Source organism: Nannobrachium achirus (genome assembly GCF_963921795.1).
Source record: "Nannobrachium achirus genome assembly, chromosome: 9".
In the NCBI taxonomy this organism is placed as follows: Eukaryota; Metazoa; Chordata; class Actinopteri; order Myctophiformes; family Myctophidae; genus Nannobrachium; species Nannobrachium achirus.
In genome coordinates, this window is record NC_137818.1 from 44211705 (window position 1) to 44233451 (window position 21747).

A 21747-nucleotide genomic window follows, 5' to 3' on the forward strand; every position below is an offset into this window, starting at 1 on the left:
GGCAAAACACATAACAGCATAACATCTGTTTAGCATGTGGCGGCTAGTGTGGGACAACGATGGCATGGATGTGTGTAATGACAACTAATAAGAGATTGATAAAAGAAAAACACACTTTTGACCGCAAAAAATGATGCAAAAGCGATAGGCTTATAGGCTCCAGTCTATGCTATGAGGACTGCTCGGTTCTGCTGGGGAAATTGGACAACAGGGGCATGTCTGCCTAATAGACCCCATGGAGTGTAATTTGGGATCAATGTAAGTAGGAAAATGAGCCGAGTTGTCCTTTAAAGCCACATTTGCATTTCAGTCTGGGGAAGACATAAGTAAATTAAAGGCCTGATGCCGATTCAAATGCCTTCTAAATCAGTATTATCACAATTTTAACGATTTTCTAGAAATGTTCAAAAGTAGCCGATGTACAAGCTGGCAGTGCTACACAAAGTGACGCGCAGTGAGCTTGTATATCTGCTATTTTTGAATAGGCAATGCGAAAATCCAAAATGCTTTCCCGGTTTCATGTTAATTGCACTCTGCATTTGTGATTTGAGGCATTTTGTCCAAAATGGACCAATCTTACAAACTTTGAAAGCCAATATCAGCCAATCAGGATGGAATATGGACAATCAGACAGATCCGTGTCGATCACATGACTGTAGAGACACTGTCTACCGATTTGCGTGATTTTTGGTCAAAATCTGTAGGAGTAGTGTACAGAAATGTGTTTTGCAAACATCAGCCTCAAGGTGGCGCTAGAACAGGGCCATTTGAAAAATGTGGGGCAGAGGTTCTGAATTGGCATCCAGGGAGTGTGTGTGCTCATTTTGGCAGCGACCGGGCCAACGGCGCCGGAGATTAGCTGTACACAAACTTGGAGGACGGACGGACGGACGGACGCGCGGACAGACGCACGGACAGGGGCGAAAACATACTCTCCCCCTGCCTTCGGCTGGTGGAGACAAATATTGGCTACCATGGCCTTTGCACTGCAGTCACCAACCAGATCAACCCAATGTGTTGTGTTGGTGTTCCATGTCGCTCTCCATGGTCCTGAAAGTCAACAGGGCCGCTCTCAGCCACTGTCCATGGTCCTTATTTTTCCACATCACCCGGTGGGTGGTGATGTGTTTGGTCTTTGACGTCAGACATCTATGATGTCAGTCAGTCATCACCATATTTGGGAAAAGTTACATTTTGGCATTTTCCCATTCAAGTCAATGGAGAAAATTAATTCACCAATAAATTAATATAAATTAAACTACGTAGGCCTACCTCTTAGCAAAGTGCAAGACAATTAACGAGCCGGTCGATTTGACATTATGGCGCAAGTGCGCAGTGCCACCAAAACGGTGGGAGGAGTAGCGCGGGAAAATAAAGTTTATCTGGAAAGGACAGAAGAGGGCAGATTATAGCCCTGTTAGGGCAACAACACTATTTGGCAATTTGAAATGTGGAGAAAATAAGTAAACATGTAGCCTATTTCCTTTAGTCATGATAGCGTGTTTCCAATTATGTGCAGACAGAGCAGACACGCGTTCACAATGTGTTGGACGATTTAATCTGACCCAGCCAGCAGCAGACCAAGCAACAACACACAGATTAGTGACTCTCTCTCTCTCTCTCTCTCTCTCTCTCTCTCTCTCTCTCTCTCTCTCTCTCTCTCTCTCTCCTCCCTCTCCCTCTCAATCTCCCTCTCTCTCCCCCCTCCCCTCTCTCGCATGCAGCGTGATGCCACAGCGAAGCAGAGAGTGAGCGTAACGAGCCTGCTTCGGCAAAGTCTTGTCGGTGTGTGAGAGAGAGTGAGAGAGAGGAGTTTGCGTGGTGCGCCTGAAGGAGCGGAACATGGGTCGTCATCATCATCATTATCATCATCACCATCTTCTTCATCATCACCACGGCACCAGTTTACTTTCTTCGTCGCAACGCAGGATCACAAGAACCCATCAGATGCAGTGAAGAAAACAAAAACAACAACATTGGTTTTGCCTGATAGCTTTGTGATTTGGGGAAACTTTTGGTGAGCGGGTGGAATATGGAGGTCCTAACTTTTCTCCTGTCATGCCTTGTTGCCCTGCTCTTCATCGGAGGGAACGATTTCACAAGGTGAGATAAGTTATTGTTCGTATACCTCCCAAACCCCCTCCTCCACCCACCTCCTCCCTCCCGGTTTGTAGCCTGTTAATTAAGGATATGTCTTTGTAATATTATAGCCTATATGCAACACAGTACCCGTCCCGTATAGAATATAGCCTTCCTAATATAACACAATGCGTTTTATGATGTATGCCTATTTATTTAGCTTAGGCCTATTTAATATTTATTTATAATGTATTTATAGAGCATTTGCATTTTTACAGGAGGTGAGTTGTTTCCATGGTTTTCGATTCCAGCTTCTGTCTGACTGCGTGGTATGTGAGAGATGACACGCGCGCATTTCTCTTCCAATTGCGTTTTTAAGTTGGATAACTTGGGTTTAATATAGCATTTTTCATAATCGAGGTCATGGTGTCATTTTGTCTCAAGTTCATCCTGTTTTTAAAACTCATATAGCAGGAGCTCAGCTGTCAATTTAGGCCAAATGATTCAAGTCAATCCATATAGCCTAGACACCAGAGACAGCTTTGCCTGCATGATTAAATGATCAGTTTTCAATAGTCTATAAGCCTATACTGTTTCTCTCTATGAATGTCTTCAGATGATAGTCTTCACATGTTCTATTCTTCTCTAGTTACTTATTAATTTGTCCATATACATGCATACATTGCATTCTATTTAGATGACCATGAGGTGTCCCCATCATTATACTCTAGGTAGCTCGATGCATTTTTTTCTGTGGCATAATATCACCCACCTATACACAGTAAAATCCTCAGTGTTAATTTGGCCATTTGTATAGGCTAACTCTGGGAGTGTACACCTCATTTCCATGTGCACACTCTCAGAGATGAATTAACCACTTGAACCCCAGAATCCATATTCTGGGGGAACATAAGCACAATAAATACTTCAATAAATGAATAAAGAAATAAAGAAAAGAAAATAGCTGATCTACAAGCTCACATCATAGCCGACATTATTGTGTTGTGACACGGTGTGAGCTTGTAGATCAGCTATTTTCGGTGAAGAGATCAAGGTGATAGACAGAAAAAAAGCAGTCCAAGTTCAGAGCCAATTCAGGTTCAGTTTGGTAATTCTATAGAGGATTTAAGTGGTTAACTCTCAGAGTTGTACTGCACATGCCCATCAGTGATGGATGGTGCACAGTTGAGCATAGACACTTGGGCGGTTGCATAATCAAGTCTCATCTAATGAAAAGTACTGCACTGGTTATTCACCAGTACAGTTGACTGAACAATCCTCTTTTCTGTTAGACTGATCATAAGCTGCTATGCAGAAACTTGGATTGGATGTGTTAAGGGCAAAGGGTGATTACTGGTAGGCTATATGTCACTGGCTTTATCAATGGGGAGGCCCGTAACGGATGAGATACACATGCAATGTTATTCAGTCTGCTTCTGTTTATGCTGACATTTGGAGTTTTTTCAAATTCAGCTGATATTGCACAGCTTTGGGTGAAATGAGGTGAGACCCGACATCAGAAATTACTGCTAATCATTGTTTGCTAACATGCTCAATGCCTCTATTAATTCTATAATATAGTCCTGTGCCCGGGGGTGAATGATGAGGGATTGAATGTAGGAGTCTCAGTTGGAGAACCCAGACCGGTGCCCTTTGGGCAGAATAGTCACCATCGATTGTCCAGTTGTGCAATACCCATTTTATCCGTCTGTCTGTCTGGCACTCTTTTATGCCCATATATGCTGTGTCCAAGACAGGCTGTGATGTCACCTCCAAATTTGGGCACTGTAGTGATGTCAGTCATTGATGTCAGTTGGGCTTTGTCGATGTCAATTGGGCATTGTTACCATGGTGGCGACAAATGTTTATAGTTTCAGTGATGTCAGCATGCAGACAGACGGTCAGACGGACGGTGGACAGACAGACATTCTGTAAATTAATAGTTAGATGTGGTGATATTATACTGTATTTAGTACAAGCCATCATAGACAGGTTTACTTTGTAAAAAAACTAAACAAAAACACACGCGCACGCACACGCACACGCACACACACACACACACACACACACACACACACACACACACACACACACACACACACACACACACACACACAGTACACTATAGGTTTATCTAGGTGGTTTTAAGCCAGTTGGTTTTTGTTAGTATGAAATGTCTATTTATGTTCTTTTTCACCCGCCAACAAAGAACAAAATCCCCTGCAAGAATATAGGCTATTCAACTAGGTAGACTACCATTTGCCTCATCTGCTCTATTTCAATTCTCAGTGCAGCAGACATCTACTGTATCCTACAACTAATCTCTAATTTGCTAAAGCCCATGTGCGGAAAATAAAATGCCACAAAGTGCTTCTGGTGAAAAGGCCAAGAGGTGAACCCTTTTAAGCTTTGTGGGGGTTTTGGACAAAACGGTACCTCCAGCCATCCACCGGTAGAGGGAGTGATGGGTAGTTTGACTTTCTTAATGTCTCGACTTAATTTACTCTGTGGCTGGCACAGTGTAATTCTTTTTTAGGCTACAATGAATACCATACTGTGGGCTTTGATTTTGCAATGGTCATCAATCATGCGTTCCCTCTGCAACATGCACATACAGTACTCTAACATAAACATAATGAATTTAACTCTGAGAGTGTACAAATGTAACCAATGGTTACATTGTATCCATTACGCTATCAAAAACAATGGGCATGAAGGGGAGGACGTCTCATTACTTGCGCCAGCAGAGCGCAAATACTGGAGAGATATTGACAAATAGCTCATGATTCATAAAACAGTGCTTAAGTTTTACAATTTGCAGCACATACAAAATTAAATCCAGATTGTTAGAGATTATTTAATTTGACTCTAATCAACACACCAGACTTTATTGTGTACCAGACCACAGGAGCACAGGACCTCACATTGAGTGAAAAGGGAGAAAGCAAGATACAAATTATACCCAGCGGACTGTACATAGTAGACTACAGTAGAAAGTCCATATGAAACAAGACTTTGTATTTTGTGCCTTTGTAATCCATTTGAAAACCAGAGTGTACCAATGGGGCCATGCATTTTGGTTACATGCTGAGAGTTAAATGAACCCACCAGATTCTACAGCGTAGGGTGTCAAGTGGTGTGTGAGTGTGACAGTTATTAGTATCACACAGCACTGATACTATTAACCGATGCACTTATCCAGATTGACTCACACTGTTCTTACACCCGTGACATCAAAGGGGTGATGAGTTGGGACAGATTTGACTGTCCTTCTACTTTTGACGTGACAGGATGCCTCTCTGCGTCACATGTGGACGAGGACGTGTCGATTTACCGCCTAATATCGATATGTAACTGAAATGGTGCTGAAGCGGATTTCGCACTGCACGGCAGATCTACTTAAGGGGCGTCGTTTGGGTCATCAGGGAATGGCAATTAGCACTTAGTGTTCTCATTTAACCTCAAATTCAGTTATTTTATGCATATTGCCCCCAACTCTGAATTGTCAGATGAATCTGATTTCATTGCTATCGATATCTGTCCATCTACATGTGACATGTGTTATAATTTAGACAAGCCCTTTATTGTATGCAATGCAACCATTCATTTATTAATCACTTTCAACGTGGCGTCCCTATTTTGGGAATTTCGTTATAGGCGAACATTTTCAAATATTATCTCTTTTCGCCACCTAAACAATTAGTGATAATAATGGATTTACAAGCACTCAACATGTCGCTTGGCAATATTTTTTCCACCTCCTATTTCTTTCTGAAATTACGCCTCTCAAAGGTGGGACTATTGGTCCCAATGTGTAGGAGTAACAGGAGTAAAAGTTTGAACATAAGCGGCCAATCCATGATATGAAGGGTAGAGTAAACTGGACATAGCACTGCAAAGTAAGGAATATGGCACTAACATGCAAACAACGGCTAATTTGTTTGTTTGTTTTACACAAATGGAACAATGCAATCATCTTTTTTTCAGATATACAAAAACAGTGTAACTTATTCCAGACAGATTAACAGAACACTAAATAAGTAACACTACACAAATAATTTAAAAAGAGATTTCACTAGTACCAGAGCATGCCTTCAAACCAAAGATTATTTAACATTCTTTATTTGGAAAAGAAAGAGATGAACGTGACAGGATAAGGAAATGGTTATGCATGGATGGAGATGGCAGAGGGGTGAGGGAAGAAGGGTCGGGAAGGAGGGAAGGGCACAAGAGGGTTGGAGGCGGGGATGAAGGGAGGATGAAGAGATGATGATGTGAGGACAGGGAAGGTGGGAGCGTGTCGCTGTTAGTACATGTCATCTTTTCGACACCCAACTCTAACCCTCACCCCAACCCTAACCTCCGTGGAGTGAGTCGCTAACCCTCCGGTCGAAAAGATGGTCGTTCGAAAGAGCGCGATTTTCCCAGGGAAGTTGAGGATAGGAGCGGTGAGGATGAAGAGGCGAGGATGAGGTAGTGAGCTGAAGGGGGTGACGGTGAGATGATGGTTACGAAGGACTCAAGGAGGGAGGTGTGGTGGTGGGCGTGAATGAGAGGGGGGAGAAGGCTGGAGGACTGAAGGACTGTAGAGCCCAGGAAAGGCATGAGCCTTGAAAGCACGCAGACGGGCACAGGCCCTGTAGGGCTGTAGAGCCCTGAAATGGGGGGGAGAAGGGAAGGGAAGGAGGGTAGGGATGCATAACGACTGGCTCCAGGGGGGGTGGAGATCCTGAGTATTGGCATGGGATCTGGAGAGATAGTGTCCATCTCAGCCGTCATCTGAGGACACGCCACCCCCCCCCCCCCCCCCCATCTGGAACCTGAACTTGCAAATATGTTAGTACTGTAAAATGGGTGGGAGGCGGAGGGAGGTGTGCAAAGTACAAAGCATAGCAAAACTGTCAGTTTGAAATACTCCTCACTTATTGACAGAAGGGGTGGAGCACTATCAGTTACCATGGCAGCAGTGCCACTGAGAAAGGTGGAGCTATGATCGGTTAACATGGCATATGATTTGACTCGGTTACCAGGGTGATTGATAGGCTTGTTACCTGAGGAGTAGACTAGGAAGGAATGGGGCTTGGGAGTAGAATGGGGAGAATGTTCTTATTGTTGAAGGTGTAGTCTTCCTCCTGAACATATGTTGTACCAACTCCATTAAAGCTATGTGTAAGTTGCTCAACTAGTGGTCAGTAGTGTCCGCGTCTTTCGGCCGTTTTTCGCCGCGGACCGGGCCTCACACCCCCCCGTCACCCCCGCGTCTGCCTCCACCTCGCCGAGATCTATCTTTGGAGGGGTCCCTGGTTCCTGTGCGTTCAGGCATTCCGGAGAAACGGAGTGTTTCACCCGAGTATAGATAGAGACACACGGGCGCCTACAAATATGGCCGCCCTATTGTGATAGCTAGCGACCCCACTTCAAGATGCGCTGTGATTGGCCGGCAGTGTATAACCCTCGCTGTGATTGGCCGGTAGTGTATGATGACGTCATTTTGCCGGGAAATCCCGCCCCTGTCACTGCTAGAAGAAAATATATAAAGAGAAGGCTTCAGAAGCTGAAAATAACGGAGTGGGTGTTCTAAAACTTTAGCGATTTAAGAGTTAGGACAATTTTAAGATTTGTTTTATAAAAAAAGTTACATGGTATAACTTTAAATATAGTGAAATAAAATAAGAAAAACTCTTTATATCAGTGACGATATTATTTTAGATATCGTCACTGTCTGGCCAAAACCTCCTAACTCCATTTTTGAGGTTTTATGATTTTTTTGGGCATAAATCAGGGCTATTGAACACCCTTTACATGTGAGACGTGTGAGTGTTGTTTAAAATAATATTGAACCAATGGAAAGAAGTAAAAAGCCCTTCGGTCAAAACCTCCTAACTCCACTCATTTTCCAGAAAATGAACATTTTGGAGTTAGGAGGTTTCGGCCCGACAGCAGAGATATAATCTTTCAGGGGTATATTTTTCACAATAACCATTCTGTAAATGTGTTTTTTCCCCTTTTTTTTATTTATAAAATTGACACAAATGATGCTGGCCCCAAAAATCTACCGGAAACTGCATTTTTATTTATTTTGAAAGTTAATACATACGGTTTCTAAAAATGTTGCTTTCCAAAACATCCTTGGTACTAAGACACTGCAGCATTCGTTTTGGAGTAGTACTCACCTGGTTTTGTTTCAAACTGAATTCTGGGAATCGCAGTTCTAACAGACATAGGCAGATGCTGTAATGACAAGCTACCTGAGGCGTCGCTGAAAAGACTATTAAAATGAATGTTACACTTACACAGTACGACCCGGACATCAGTATTAGCCTAGAATGGAGCCAGTTAAAAGGGCACAGAGAGCCCACAGCTGACAGGGGTAATGTTTCCTCAATGTATCCATCTACAATTCTCATCCCAGTGTTCGCGCGCTGCGCGCTCGAACACGCACACACTCACACTCATGCGCGCAGCTGCTACAAGGCATCGCTTGCACATACATACAGACGTGCAAATTTGCAAAAAGAGATGTAGTGGAAAACATCATACAGACACTGCGCGGACACTACATACACTGAAGTAAATGTTAGCTGTTGCTCCATGGGCGTATAACATGTCACCATGGCAACGGCTCCTAGCCAATGAACGGCGAGTCGGTACCGTACCGTCTCGTCTAGGGCCTATCTAGTGCCTATGAGTGAGAATGGGTCTGAAATCGGTGTGGAGTGGGCGTGGAATGGGCATGGCCCGTAAGCCAAATGTATAAGATAAAAGCCTACCAGTAAAACAATAATAATAATTTCTGTTCTATTTTCATCCATATTCCTAAACTTCTTCGCCTTTTTTTTTTTTTACTATTTTGAAAAACATTTTAAAATACTTCAAATAGCCGATCTACTTCGACACGTTGTGAGCTTGTAGATCAGCTATTTGAACTATTTAAAAAATGTTTTTCAAAATAGTAAAAAAAAAGGCAAAGAAGTTTAGGGGTTTAGGGTTTAGCATGGACGAAAATAGGGCCCTAAGTCCCATTTCCTTTAGACTAACTAAATTTCACTGTCATAGTCATTCCCTACTTGTCCCTAACTATTCAAATGACAGACACAGTAGACTGAGCCATCACAGTTTAATCCTCCCACCTTCCTGGAGAGCATAGCTTCTAATAACAGATTGTCTCTCTCTCTGTGTGTGTGTGTGTGTGTGTGTGTGTGTGTGTGTGTGTGTGTGTGTGTGTGTGTGTGTGTGTGTGTGTGTGTGTGTGTGTGTGTGTGTGTGTGTGTGTGTGTGTGTGTGTGTGTGTGTGTGTGTGTGTGTGTGTGTGTGTGTGTGTGTGTGCGCGCGCGGGTGCGCATGCTTTTTTTTTCTTTTCTGGAAATGCTGGACCAATTTCACAAATCTGCTCTTACTGCAGTATATAGATAGCAGCCAGTGAGCAGGGATTGCTCAGCTGCCCTAATGCTTTATTTATGCTGAAAATAGCTGATCTGAAGCTCAAAAAGAAGCCGCAATGCGAGGCCTTGTGAGCTTGTAGATTGGCTATTTTGAGCATACACCGTCGTATGACAAAGTATACATCAGGCCTAAAGCCTTGTTAAGGTGCTCTCATTTGTACTGTGAGCAGCAAGCTTTATATCATAGTGGCTAACGCTCTGCAGAGTAGATCTGTGCCAATGATTCATCCCAAAATGATGGGAAATTAAAGAAGCTACCAATGACTTAACGTTCCCTGGTGCTGTACATGATTGATTGACCAAGACATAAATGTGTGTTTTTGTCATAGTAAACTATACAAACTGAAAGTAATTACATCATTGAAATGCTGTGGGCATCTAAATGTTTATAAAGGTCTATTACTTCAGTCAATATCATGTAGTAGGGGTGGGCGATATGGAAAATTACAATATCACGATATTTTCCCAAGCTGTATCACGATACACGTTTTTATCACGATTCTTTTTCACGTTGGTTTTTATGGTTATTTTGACTAAAATACTTTACTACTTGACAAAAACTAGACTCTCTGGGTTCCTTTTGGGAGGTTTAAAAGTGGAGACCTTGACATTTTAACGTTTGAGAACCACTGATTTAGACCAAAATGCAGGTTTAAATTGAATTCTGCAATGAATCTCTGTATTAACAGGATTTTAACAGGATTAAACAGGATTTTTTACAAGGCTTTCTCAATTGTATCATGATATATACGATACCTCTGAAAAGGTATATCGTGGAGACAACATCGTCTCAATGATAATTATCACCATATCGCCCACCCCTATCACAAACGTTGTCCCAAATTTGTAACACTTTCTGTGAAGTCCATGTGTATAAAGCATTATGAACCTAATGCATTTGAATCTGCTCATAACGCTTTATAATTATAGGCACTCATAAATATCCATAACGCTTAAATCAACTCTGTTGTAAAGTATCTTTTTAAACACATTATAAAGCATGAACTATGTGGCTCATAGGTCACCTATCTATCTCCTGTTTCCACAGTGTGAGGCAGCTTCTCCCCCTACAGTTTCTTAATAGGTTATGATATATAGTATATCGTTACTGTCGGGTAGAAATCTCGTATCTCCAAGTTTCAAATGTGTACGTCTTTTGGCAAAGTAAAGCCCTGCTTCATCATACAAGACTGTCGCACAAAACTAGTGAAAACAGCCGATCCACAAGCACACATAGATCTGCTGTTTTCACTAGTTTAGTACATTTTATAGATGATAAATACAAAACGAACGGTTTTGGACATACAAGGTTTCCACACGACAACGACGATATGCAGCACACTATAACACCCAGCATGTTGCATGTCTATTAGGCAGACACAGTTATTGAAATAAGCTCTATTTATACGCCATTGAACAATGGCGTAACTTGCCGAAAATAACTGATCTTGCATGTCGGCAAGCAACATACTGTATTGTGTGAATATATATTGTTAACAGGCATGGCATTTTCAAATTGTGCCTTGCAGTAGCCTAAATCGGATGGGTGGTTGTTTGTTTATCCATGATGTACTGTAGTTCCACTTAGAAATCATAGTATAGTTGGAAGCACGTTTTAATTAGTTATTTCTGCTACCTGCCTTTGTGTCAGGCTCAGCAACACCAACACAGCAAGAGAGGATTGATGTTCCCTTTGAACAGGTGCAAATTGATGTCATTGTGCAAAGCTAATTAAGCTTGTTAGCGAGTGTGGCAGTTGCATTCCAAAGACATTGTAATTTTGAGATGGGTCTTTTGTTGCCTTTGTAGAACACTTAAACAGGATGCTTGACAAAACAAGGCCTCAGGAGATGCAGTTAATGAAGTGGAATAAAATATTAAGTGGAACGAGCATCGTATCAAAATGTCCTTTGAACAGCAAAGGTTGGGAGAATCATGAAGTGATACTGCTTACTGAATCTCCCAGACAACCAATCAAATGTTTAAACCCTGTTGGTGTTTTTCCCCCCCTTTTTTAATACATTGCATTTGTCTTTAGTGTGCCTTTGAAGTGAATGCTGTGATGTATGTAGAGCAGTGCTAACACTTTTGTCAAAACACTTGAGTGTAGTGTTTTGATCTCGATGTTAACGTTACATGCTATCATTTTAAACACACCAAATGGCAGTCATGTAGCACAAGTATGCAACATTTAATATGCATTACAATTATGCCACAAACCCCCATTTTATACTGTACTCTCTGAGTTACAGACCTGTAAAGAGTCCATTTTGGTTATTAACTATCATTCATTGAGCTCAAGGACCCCAGTCCTCATGTTGAGACTAGTGAAGTGGTAGACCAGTGGTTCCCAAACTTTTTAGCTCAAAAGAGAAACTAGACGTTTGCCCGGGACCCAAACTAGCGAAAACAGCAGATCTACAAACAGATCTACAAGCTCACAATGTGAGGGGGCAATGTTTTTTCAATTACTTTTTTATTTAAATGTTGTATATTTTATTTTTGGAAAAAGAAAAAAAAAAGGAAAAAGATTAAATAAAGAAAACAGTTTTGGCCCCCTCACGTATAGAGCATCGCAGCGGAAGTGGATGCCTGGGGTCACTTTCACTTTCACCATTCATTTTCGCCATAGACTTTTACAAAAACATTTATAACAATTATGTTAAGCCTCGAACCAAGCCATCCAGGATGGAGGTGAATCATGATCATATAACCTTTTTTTCTATGAAAAGAACATTTTGAAAATCGCTAAACAAAGGGTAGTTATTAAATGTAGTATATCAAATAATGTAATATTAAAATATGTTTTCACATAGGATCAAAGGTTATATGGTCATGATTCACCTCCATCCTGGATGGCTTGGTTCGAGGCTTAACATAATTGTTATAAATATATTTGTAAAAGTCTATGGCAAAAATGAATGGTGAAAGTGAAAGTGACCCCAGGCATCGACTTCCGCTGCGATGCTCTATTAGGAGGACAGTATGAATCACTAGAACTAGGATGTTTTCAATGAGTCTAAAATTAAAATAAGGTTAAAATGGAGTTTGAAGTTTGTATAGGAAGGGAGCGTGTCTGATAATATCTAAATACTGAATCGAGCAACCTAAAAACTGTGCTCCCAAAAGTTGACAATAAAATGTTTTACTTGAGTATTTAAACGTGTTGATACTTTTAGGCAAATATTTTATTCTTTACTCCACTACATTTATTTGACAGCTTTATAGTTACAACTTACATCGCAGATTTAGATAATTAATAAGGAATATAACCAGTAAGACTCCCTAATCGGGAGATAAGCGACCGTTGGTCGCTTATCTCCACAAATAGGCCAAAAGTTTGTTTTACCAATTATTACACTCTATGTGAACATTTACATCAACAAATCCCAAGTACTATGCAGAACGACCCATTTCAAGTTTTTAATGTACAACAATATTTAGAAAATAGATCTACAAGCTCACAATGCTACGCATTGTCCTCGTCCCTTATATTCCCATAGGTTATATGGAGATCTCAGTGTTTGTCAGTCCTTGTTCATGTATGCCCATATATGGACATCTCTATATCTACTGTAACAGTCCTTGTCCCTTTATGCCCATAGATGGAGATCTCTTAACTGTAAGTCCTTGTCCCTTTTATGCCCATATATGGATATTCCTGATGTCATCAGTATATGAACATATATGGGCTTTCTGATATGCCCATATATGGAGATCTCTTAACTGTAAGCCCTTGTCCCTTTTATGCCCATATATGGATATCCCTGATGTCATCCGTATATGCCCATATATGGGCTTTCTAATATGCCCATATATGGAGATCTCTGTATCTCCATATATGGGTATAAAAGGATACTTCAGGTCTGACATCAGGTTTGTTTATATTGGGTTGCTAGGTTTGACATCACAAACTCCATGGGCCATCTGACCTAGAAATCTGGCCATATATGGAGATACGATGACATCACAGAGTCCACAGCTGATGATGTGGCGTGATGTCATACAATAAACAAACAAGCCATATATACTGATGCGGAGATATGAGCAGGGCAAAGGTGTGACGTGTGACGTGTGACCGACCGACCGACCGACCGACCGACCGACCGACCGACCGACCGACGGACGGCCGGTGGAGGTTTTCATAGTAAACTGCTCCCTGACGGTCGCAATTAATAATCTAAAGTCTTTTAAATGTTTGTACAGAGCTTTGTGGGCTTGTGGATCAGCAATTTCTGAATAGCCTAAGTATAAAATAGGTTCATGGTCAATAATTAGTTCAGTAACGTAATACAGTATAGGCTATGTGTATTTTGATACCAATACTTTTGTCCTTTTACTCAAGTAATTTTTTTAATACAGGACTTGTACCTGAGTATTTCTAAATAATAAGATAAAGTAACTCCTGCACATACTGTAGAGCAGTGGTTCCCAAAACTTTTAGCCTGTAACCCAAAAGACAAATTAGACGTTTGCCGGTGACCCAAACTAGTGAAAACAGCAGATCTACAAGCTCACAGCGTGTCGCTTCCCGCCACGTTGTGAGCTTATGATCGGCCATTTTCAATACTTCTAAAACATTTGTTTTCTAATTTTGGGAATTACTTTGAGAGAGCATTGCATTTTATTTTTATTCATGAAAATCTTTCAATAAACTCAGAGCGTGTCGCTGTTACTACATGTCATCTTTTCCACACCCGACTCTAACCCTCACCCTAACCCTAACCTCCGTGGAGTGAGTCGCTAACCCTCCGGTCGAAATGTTGGTCGTTCGAAAGAGCGCGATTTCCCCAAACTCAGCACAAAAATAACTTGACTTCTGTCCATTATATCTCCCCTTTAATAATACCAAATTGTATTGTATTTTATATCGTTTTTATCATTGATCCGTCACCTTTATAACGAGGTACAGCATGTAAGCATTTGGCATTCGAGGCATGAGCTACACAACCAAACGTGTGGGTAGCGCCAACCAATTTTTTGCCAAGATGACTTGCAATACTGTTCTGTTGGCATTTAATTTCGTTTTGGGCTTCCCTGACACTGAGCTTAACATTAACAAAGTGTAAAAATGGCCAATATGTGTTGTTTTTTTTCTTTTCCTTATTACTGTGGGAGAGTGCTCCAATGCTCCAAGCAAATAAGGTGAACACCAAAGAACAGTATTACATGTCGTCCAGGCCATTTTGACCATTTTCTGGAGGGGTGCTATACCCACACGTTTGGCTGTGTTGCTCATTCCACGAATGCCATATCCTTACAAGTTGGACCTTGTTGTCAAGGTGACAAATACAAATGATATAATAAACACAATACAAATTGGTATTATTAAAGGGGAGATATAATGGACCGAAGTCAAGTTTCCTTTCTTTTTGTGCTGGGTTTAAGGGCCCCATAAAAATGTGTCCGTGACCCACAAATGGGTCCTGACTCAGTGTTTGGGAACCAGTGCTGTAGCCACACACAGACATTAAAACCCTTTGTTTGAGTTGACTCTGGGTTGAACGTGATCTGTGGCGCTGCCTCTGGTGTTGTAATTGTGGACATCCTTAATGTTTTTTAAGTATTTTGTCAGGTACATGGGTATTCACTTCCCCAGGCAGATTGTTCCTGGCAGTCCAGGGAATGGGACCGGGAAACTTCCGGCAACAAGTGCGCTCCAACCCATTCAGAACGGGTACACATTATTGTGTATCATTATTTTATGCTTTAACTATTGAAAAATAGCAGATATACAAGCTTGTAGATCTGCTATTTTTGAAAAATCGTGAAAATTTGAATTTTGACCCGATTCTATAAGTGTCTTTTGAATCCTTCTAAGATCTTTTGAAAAACCAATGTTTCTATGTCAGCAATCTGGCTATAACCATCGTAAAGAAAGGGTCCTTTTCACTTAACTGGAGCTCAGTTAGTCTGTTCTTGAGAGACTACTATGTCACTGGTTCTCAAACTTTTTCATGTGAAGGACCCCCAAAATTATATTTATTTGGCCACGGACCCCCATCTCAAAATATTTAGTTCCAGGGACCCCCCAGAAGCAAAATTTGAGTTACAAACGTTCGCTTTGAAAATACACATATTCAAAGATTTGCACACATTTTCACGCCTTTTTCAAAAATAGCAGATCTACAAGCGCGGCACTCGGTGCCGCGCTGTGAGCTTGTATATCTGCTATTTCTCGCTGGTTAAATCATTCAATAATTCTAGGCCTAAATGGGTTAACCTTTAGGCCACGGCTGCACATTGTGGTGACTGGTGTAAAGTAACTAAGTACATTTACAGTAAGTACTGTACTTTTTGAGGTATTTGTACTTTACTTGAGTAATTCCAATACTTTTACTTCTACTCCACTACATCTCGGATCCAAATATTGTACTTTTATTCCACTACATTTATTTGAAAACGTTATACTTGTTACTTTGCAGATATATATTATAATATTATAAAACATACATTAACCGCTTTAGCCCTATTTTATACCTTAGCTATTTGAAAATAGACGATCTACAAGCTCACAGCGGGTCGTATCGCGATGCGTTGTGAGCTTGTACTGTATATCTGCTATTTTCAAACATTTTTGTACTTTTATTTTTGGTACTTTAAGTACATTTTGAGGCCAATACTTTCGTACTTTTACTCAAGTACATTTTGAATTCTGGACTTTTACTTTTACTTGTGTATTTCTACATTGCAGTATTGATACTTTTACTCAAGTAAAAAATCTGAGTAATTTTTCCACCACTGCTGAGTACTTCTTCCACCACTGGGTCCAGGGTAGTGTTGATTTTGTCGACTAAAACTGACGAAAACTAAACAAAAACTAAATAAAAACAAAGCTATGATGACTAAAACAAAGACTAACAAAGACTATTAAAAAGACAAAATATACTGACAATTTTGTTAACAAATAAAAACTAGATTAAAATGTTAGGAAGAGTGGAGAAGAATCCAGTAGAACTAAAAGACAAGTTTGGTGGTGGTCGGGTGTTGCGCAGTGTTGCAGCAGATCTACAAGCTCTCGGTGTGAGGTTGTACATCTGCTATTTTCAGCATGCAACCAAGTGTAAAAATTGCAGATCTACAGCCTCACAGTGTGTTGCGATGGGACATGCTGTGAGCTTGTAGATCTGCCTTTTTTATGATCTTTTCTTATGGGAGTCCCTGGCACAAAAAACCTTTCAAACTGGGTGTCCGTGGCCAAACACATATACATATGGGTGTGCTTGTTTGACAAACACTGGTCTACATTATGGATTCTTTAAGAAACCTCTCTTCCCAGAATTAGCAACTGTCAATTAGTGGTGAAAAAGTCACACATTGATTCATTAATTAATTCAGCGTTCCCCTCTATTCGTGTCACAGCAGTGATTATGAGACTAAAAATACAGCCGCAAAATCAAAACAGTTTCAGGGAGGAAATGTCATCAACAACATGCCTGGAATTAATTGGTGATTTATGTCATTGTTTTTTACTGTACGATTTTCCTTTCATGCTTAAGGTTTATCCATAAGCATGAAACTCTCTGAGTTAAACTATAGTAACACTCAGGATTTTACTATAGGCAGTCTATATGTCATCGTCATGTACACATTGTACAGCACGATTACCAAAACCACTGACATTTTCTTTTGTACAGGTTTATACGTTTGTAGGCCCAGAATTTTCCTCACAATGTTTCTTCATTTCAAGTGCTTTGTTTCAAATGTTACTGAGTGGGTTTTCATGGTTGGTTAATCATAACCCACCCAATCTGTCCCACATGATGACTAGTCAATTGTTGTTTTGAATGTAAAAGTTGTATCTATAAAACTGTTTTATTTTATCCAAATATAGGTGATTATAGCTTTAGACTAGTGTGTGCACTAGAATAATTGGCCCAGTGTGGACAAAGCAATTTATGTACTGGATAAATGCATAAAATATAATGTATAAAGCAACTTAGCCTTTTCTCATTTATTATACATATACTGTAGTCTTTTCTCATTTATTATACATAATAGTCTTTTCTCATTTGTGGTCTGCAACTCCTCAAGTTCAACCATAATTGTCTTGAACAAAGAAAGCTCATAATGTGCCTTGTCTGATGTCATCTGCTGAGACGATGCCTACTCTTATATAATTAAACACTGCCCCCTGGTGGTACATCTATTGCTTTGTAACGCCCAAACAGTCACAGATAGATTCATCAGCTGTCAGACAAATCGATCCAGTTTCCCTCGGCTGTCGCATGTCTGACAGACAACGTCTCTCAGACATGCTGCAGAAACACAACCCGCAAAGAAATATTAGGGTACAATGAATGATGTATGATCCATAGCTGCATGAACAATGTTATTTGGTGTGACAATCTCCTGTATTCAAATGTTTTATTCACCCCTGCTGCCGATAGTTTGTCACTGTCTCTCTCTGTGCTGGAGTTTCTTCCAGGTTTGTCCCCGTCACAGTGTGGGAAGGATGAAATGAGCTCAAGCCTGCTGTGTATTTGTCTCCCTTAGGGCCATGCTGAGTGACATTGGGGACTATGTAGGTACAGACATTGAAATATCCTGGTTGCCTAATCTGGATGATTTAATGAAGGGGTATGCCAGAAACTTTCGCCCTGGGATAGGAGGTGAGTACGAGATCTACAGCTCGTGGCATTGGATTGCATTTCACCCCCTCACATTTACAGCCATCCTTAGCATAACTCAGCCCCAGACTATTATGGGAAAGCTTAAGATTTATAGTTGTCACTCTTCTCCAATTCCATAACCCTGAACATTATGTCACTGCCTGAATGTCTTTTAATTTCTTAGGTTTTTGTTTGATTTAAAGCTGCAATCCGTAAGTTTCACGTCCTACAGATTCATAGCATGGGGCTCCCGTGCGGGAGAACACATCTCCACTGCTCTTTCTGCTTGGCTGGGGGAGATATTGTCATTAAGAGTTTCACAGGTTCAAACCACTGATATCCTAGTTATAGCCTTCTCTACAGATTGGTCAAAGTAACGTTTCAGTCATTAAAATAACAAATACATTCCGGATTGCAGCTTTAAAGATCTAGTACAAAGCTTAAGTATTTAAATAATCAAGCTGAGCCATTTGAACGAGACGAGTGTACGCAAATAATTCAGCGCATGCAAGGAAACATGTTAGCTCGAGGGGATTACTGAAAATGACACCTTTTAAGTGCCAGAGAGAGAGGCCAGGGGGCGCTGTGATGGAGACCTTGTTAAGAATGGCTGCAGAATGTGAAACGTCCAATGACCACAGTGATAGATTTCTCAATCTCACAGCTTAACTCTCAGCTGAGCAAAGGTGAAAACAACGCTATTCAGGGATCCAACTGTCACCAAACACCACAGCTTTGTATGCGACATCCATATGGTCCTTTACTGTCTATGTTCAATGAAACTATCACAGTGAAAAGTCTGTTTTATACTCGTCGTACGCTGGTGTCGCGTGCTGAAAATGCCCTATTTTAGGCACACGACATCACCGTACGACAGACTATATAAGCATTAAGACGACAAGGTCCAAACAAAAGGTTATTCATGGCCATTAGGGAATCATATGACAGTTGGCACAATGGACCTTTACTCGGCTCATATCCCATATTAGCCATTAATCACAAGGGAAGGGGTATTGTTATTCTAAAACATAAATCAGGGATTTGTTTAGACTGTAATTGAATACGTCTTGAAACATTCCCTCGTTCTCATTTCTAATGATTAATGGTAAACCTTCATTTAATGCATGATGCAAAAGTGTCATTAATGTCTATTATGTCTTCTAAAGGACGACCAGTTCATCATTTTCCAGTTATTGCACCAGGAGATAAGAAAGTTGGCTCCTGTAACACCCTCTAAAAGTCAGCTCCATTGACCTTGACTTCCAATCAGCGTCACACTGAAAATTGCCTCACTCTCTCCTACGCCCACAATAAATGGGCTATAGAATATGATTTGCCATAAATGGTTATGGGATAAGTGTTGAGCGGTGGGGGAACCGTAATGTATGATTCCTTAATGTTCAGTATAAATAGCCTTTCTGCTCCGCTTCACCGACCTCCTATCTACTCTTGCTAGAGTTCTGCCTCAAGCATCCCCATATCAGTGGCACAATCCATGCAAATCACACGCGTGCACAAGCACGCCCACGTGCCCGCAAACACACAGCACACGCACACACCCCAAAACAAGCTGTAGCGTGCATGAATCCACTCACACTCACTCCATGAAACTTCATTCGAGGTCAAGGTCACATGTGTGAATGTCCACGGAGTGCTGTGCCAACAGAGAGCATGGTTATTGGTTAAGAAGGATGATGCTTAATCTATATGCACTGCATGAGTCTCAGACGTGGGGGGGCGGGGGGTGTCTGCAGCTGTAGAAATTGGGTGATGTACAGAGGCTGGGATAAAGGTAAAATTGATGGGGAAAGAATGGAGGGTTGGGTGGTTGGGAGGGTGTTGTTGTTCTTTTCTCACTTGTCTTCCTGCAGGCCCTCCGGTGAACGTGGCCATGGCTATTGAAGTAGCCAGTATTGACCACATCTCAGAGGCCAACATGGTAAAGTATATATATATATATATATACAGTGCTGTGCAGTACACTCCTCTTCACTATTTGTTTAATATATCGTCGTTGTCGGGTGGAAACCTTGTATGTCCAAGACAGTTCATTTTGTATTTATCATTTTAAAAATGAACTGAGTAACTAGTGAAAATAGCAGATCTACAAGCACACAACGCCTCGCGGTGCGAGGCGTTGTGTGCTTGTAGATCGGCTGTTTTCACTACATTTGTGCAACAGCCTTGTATGATGAAGCACGGCTTTGCTTGGTGAACAAAGTACAAATTTGAAACTTGGAGATACGAGGTTTCTGCCCGACAGTGACGACATATAATTTTATTTTTTAAATGAGTCGGGCAATTAAAAAGTCAGGAAATAAAAAACTCAAAACTACATTTAAAAATATGTATTCACAGTTTAAACTGGCATAGCTGCGAAATTGGAAGAAAAGTAACTGGAATGCATATTTTTGTGTTATATTCCACATTTAGTTTTTGTTATTTATATCCTTGCTTTTTACACACGCTTGCCACAGAGATTCTCCACATTTCTCCCATTCTGCATTGTTGCAAAGATTAGCATAATCCAGATGTATGCCCTTTGAGGATTTGGATAACGGCTTATAGTGAGGGACCTGTGTAAGACATCAACCTTTTTTCTGTTTTATGTACAGTATATATGATTTGACATTTAATTGGATTTTACAGTACATGCTTTGGGGCTATTCACTATTCAGAGATATGGCATAGTTCATGTTGCTAAGAAACACGTTCCTCCTTTGTGTAAAATCTACGTTCAAATAGAATTTCAATTGTTTGTAATCATGAACTCATTCCTGAAGTTAATCAAGGCCTACGTTTTCCCCATGGAAGCGAAAACTCCACTGACCATGAAATAGAGACAAAATTTAGGATGTTTATCTAAAGTGGTTCTAACCGAATGGGTTTTATTTCGGTAGTTTGAGCACTTATGGAGCAGAGCATGTGTCCATACTCCCGTGAAATTGTTCTGGCTATTGTCACTGGCCCTAATGTCAGTGTCCCATTATCGATGGAATGAGGCTGGGACTTTGTCGTGATTACCGTACCTCATCAAGAGACCATCGTCACGTCTCTTGTTTGAGTTCTTAGACAAAATGCAGTCCCCATTCACGGATCCACACTGTCTGAGGAAGTTCATTCTGGTGTAGGCAGGGTGGCTTTACCCTTTAACCCATTCAGAACGGGTACACATATTGTGTATCATTATTTTATGCTTTAACTATTGAAAAATAGCAGATATACAAGCTCACAGCGTGGCACCGAGTGCCGCGCTGCGAGCTTGTAGATCTGCTATTTTTGAAAAATCGTGAACATTTGAATTTTGACCCGATTCTATAACTGTCTTTTGAATCCTTCAAAGGTTTTTTGAAAAACCTATGTTTCTATGTCTGGCTAAACGTTGTCAAAGAAAAGGTCCTTTTCACTTAAATGGAGCTCAGTTAGTCTGTTCTTAAGAGACTACTATGTCAGTGGCTCTCAAACCTTTTCATGTGAAGGACCCCCAAAATGATATTTATTTGGCCACAGACCCCCATTCAACATATTTAGTTCCAGGGACCACGCAGAAGCAAAATTTGAGTTACAAACGTTCGCTTTGAAAATACATATATTCAGAGATTTGCACACATTTT

General features: G+C 40.8%; 1 protein-coding gene across 1 annotated transcript in view; it reads left to right on the forward strand.

The window, feature by feature from the left end:
- Positions 1-2032: 2032 nt before the first annotated feature.
- The window catches only part of gabrd (gamma-aminobutyric acid type A receptor subunit delta), a gene marked incomplete at both ends in the record, with an annotated part of 31820 nt that continues 12105 nt past the window's right edge, over positions 2033-21747 (forward strand). The window contains 3 exons of the mRNA XM_080733453.1: positions 2033-2103; positions 18018-18133; positions 20005-20072. Of these exons, the coding sequence (XP_080589579.1) occupies positions 2033-2103; positions 18018-18133; positions 20005-20072 (255 nt within the window). The remainder of the gene's footprint in view (positions 2104-18017; positions 18134-20004; positions 20073-21747) is intronic.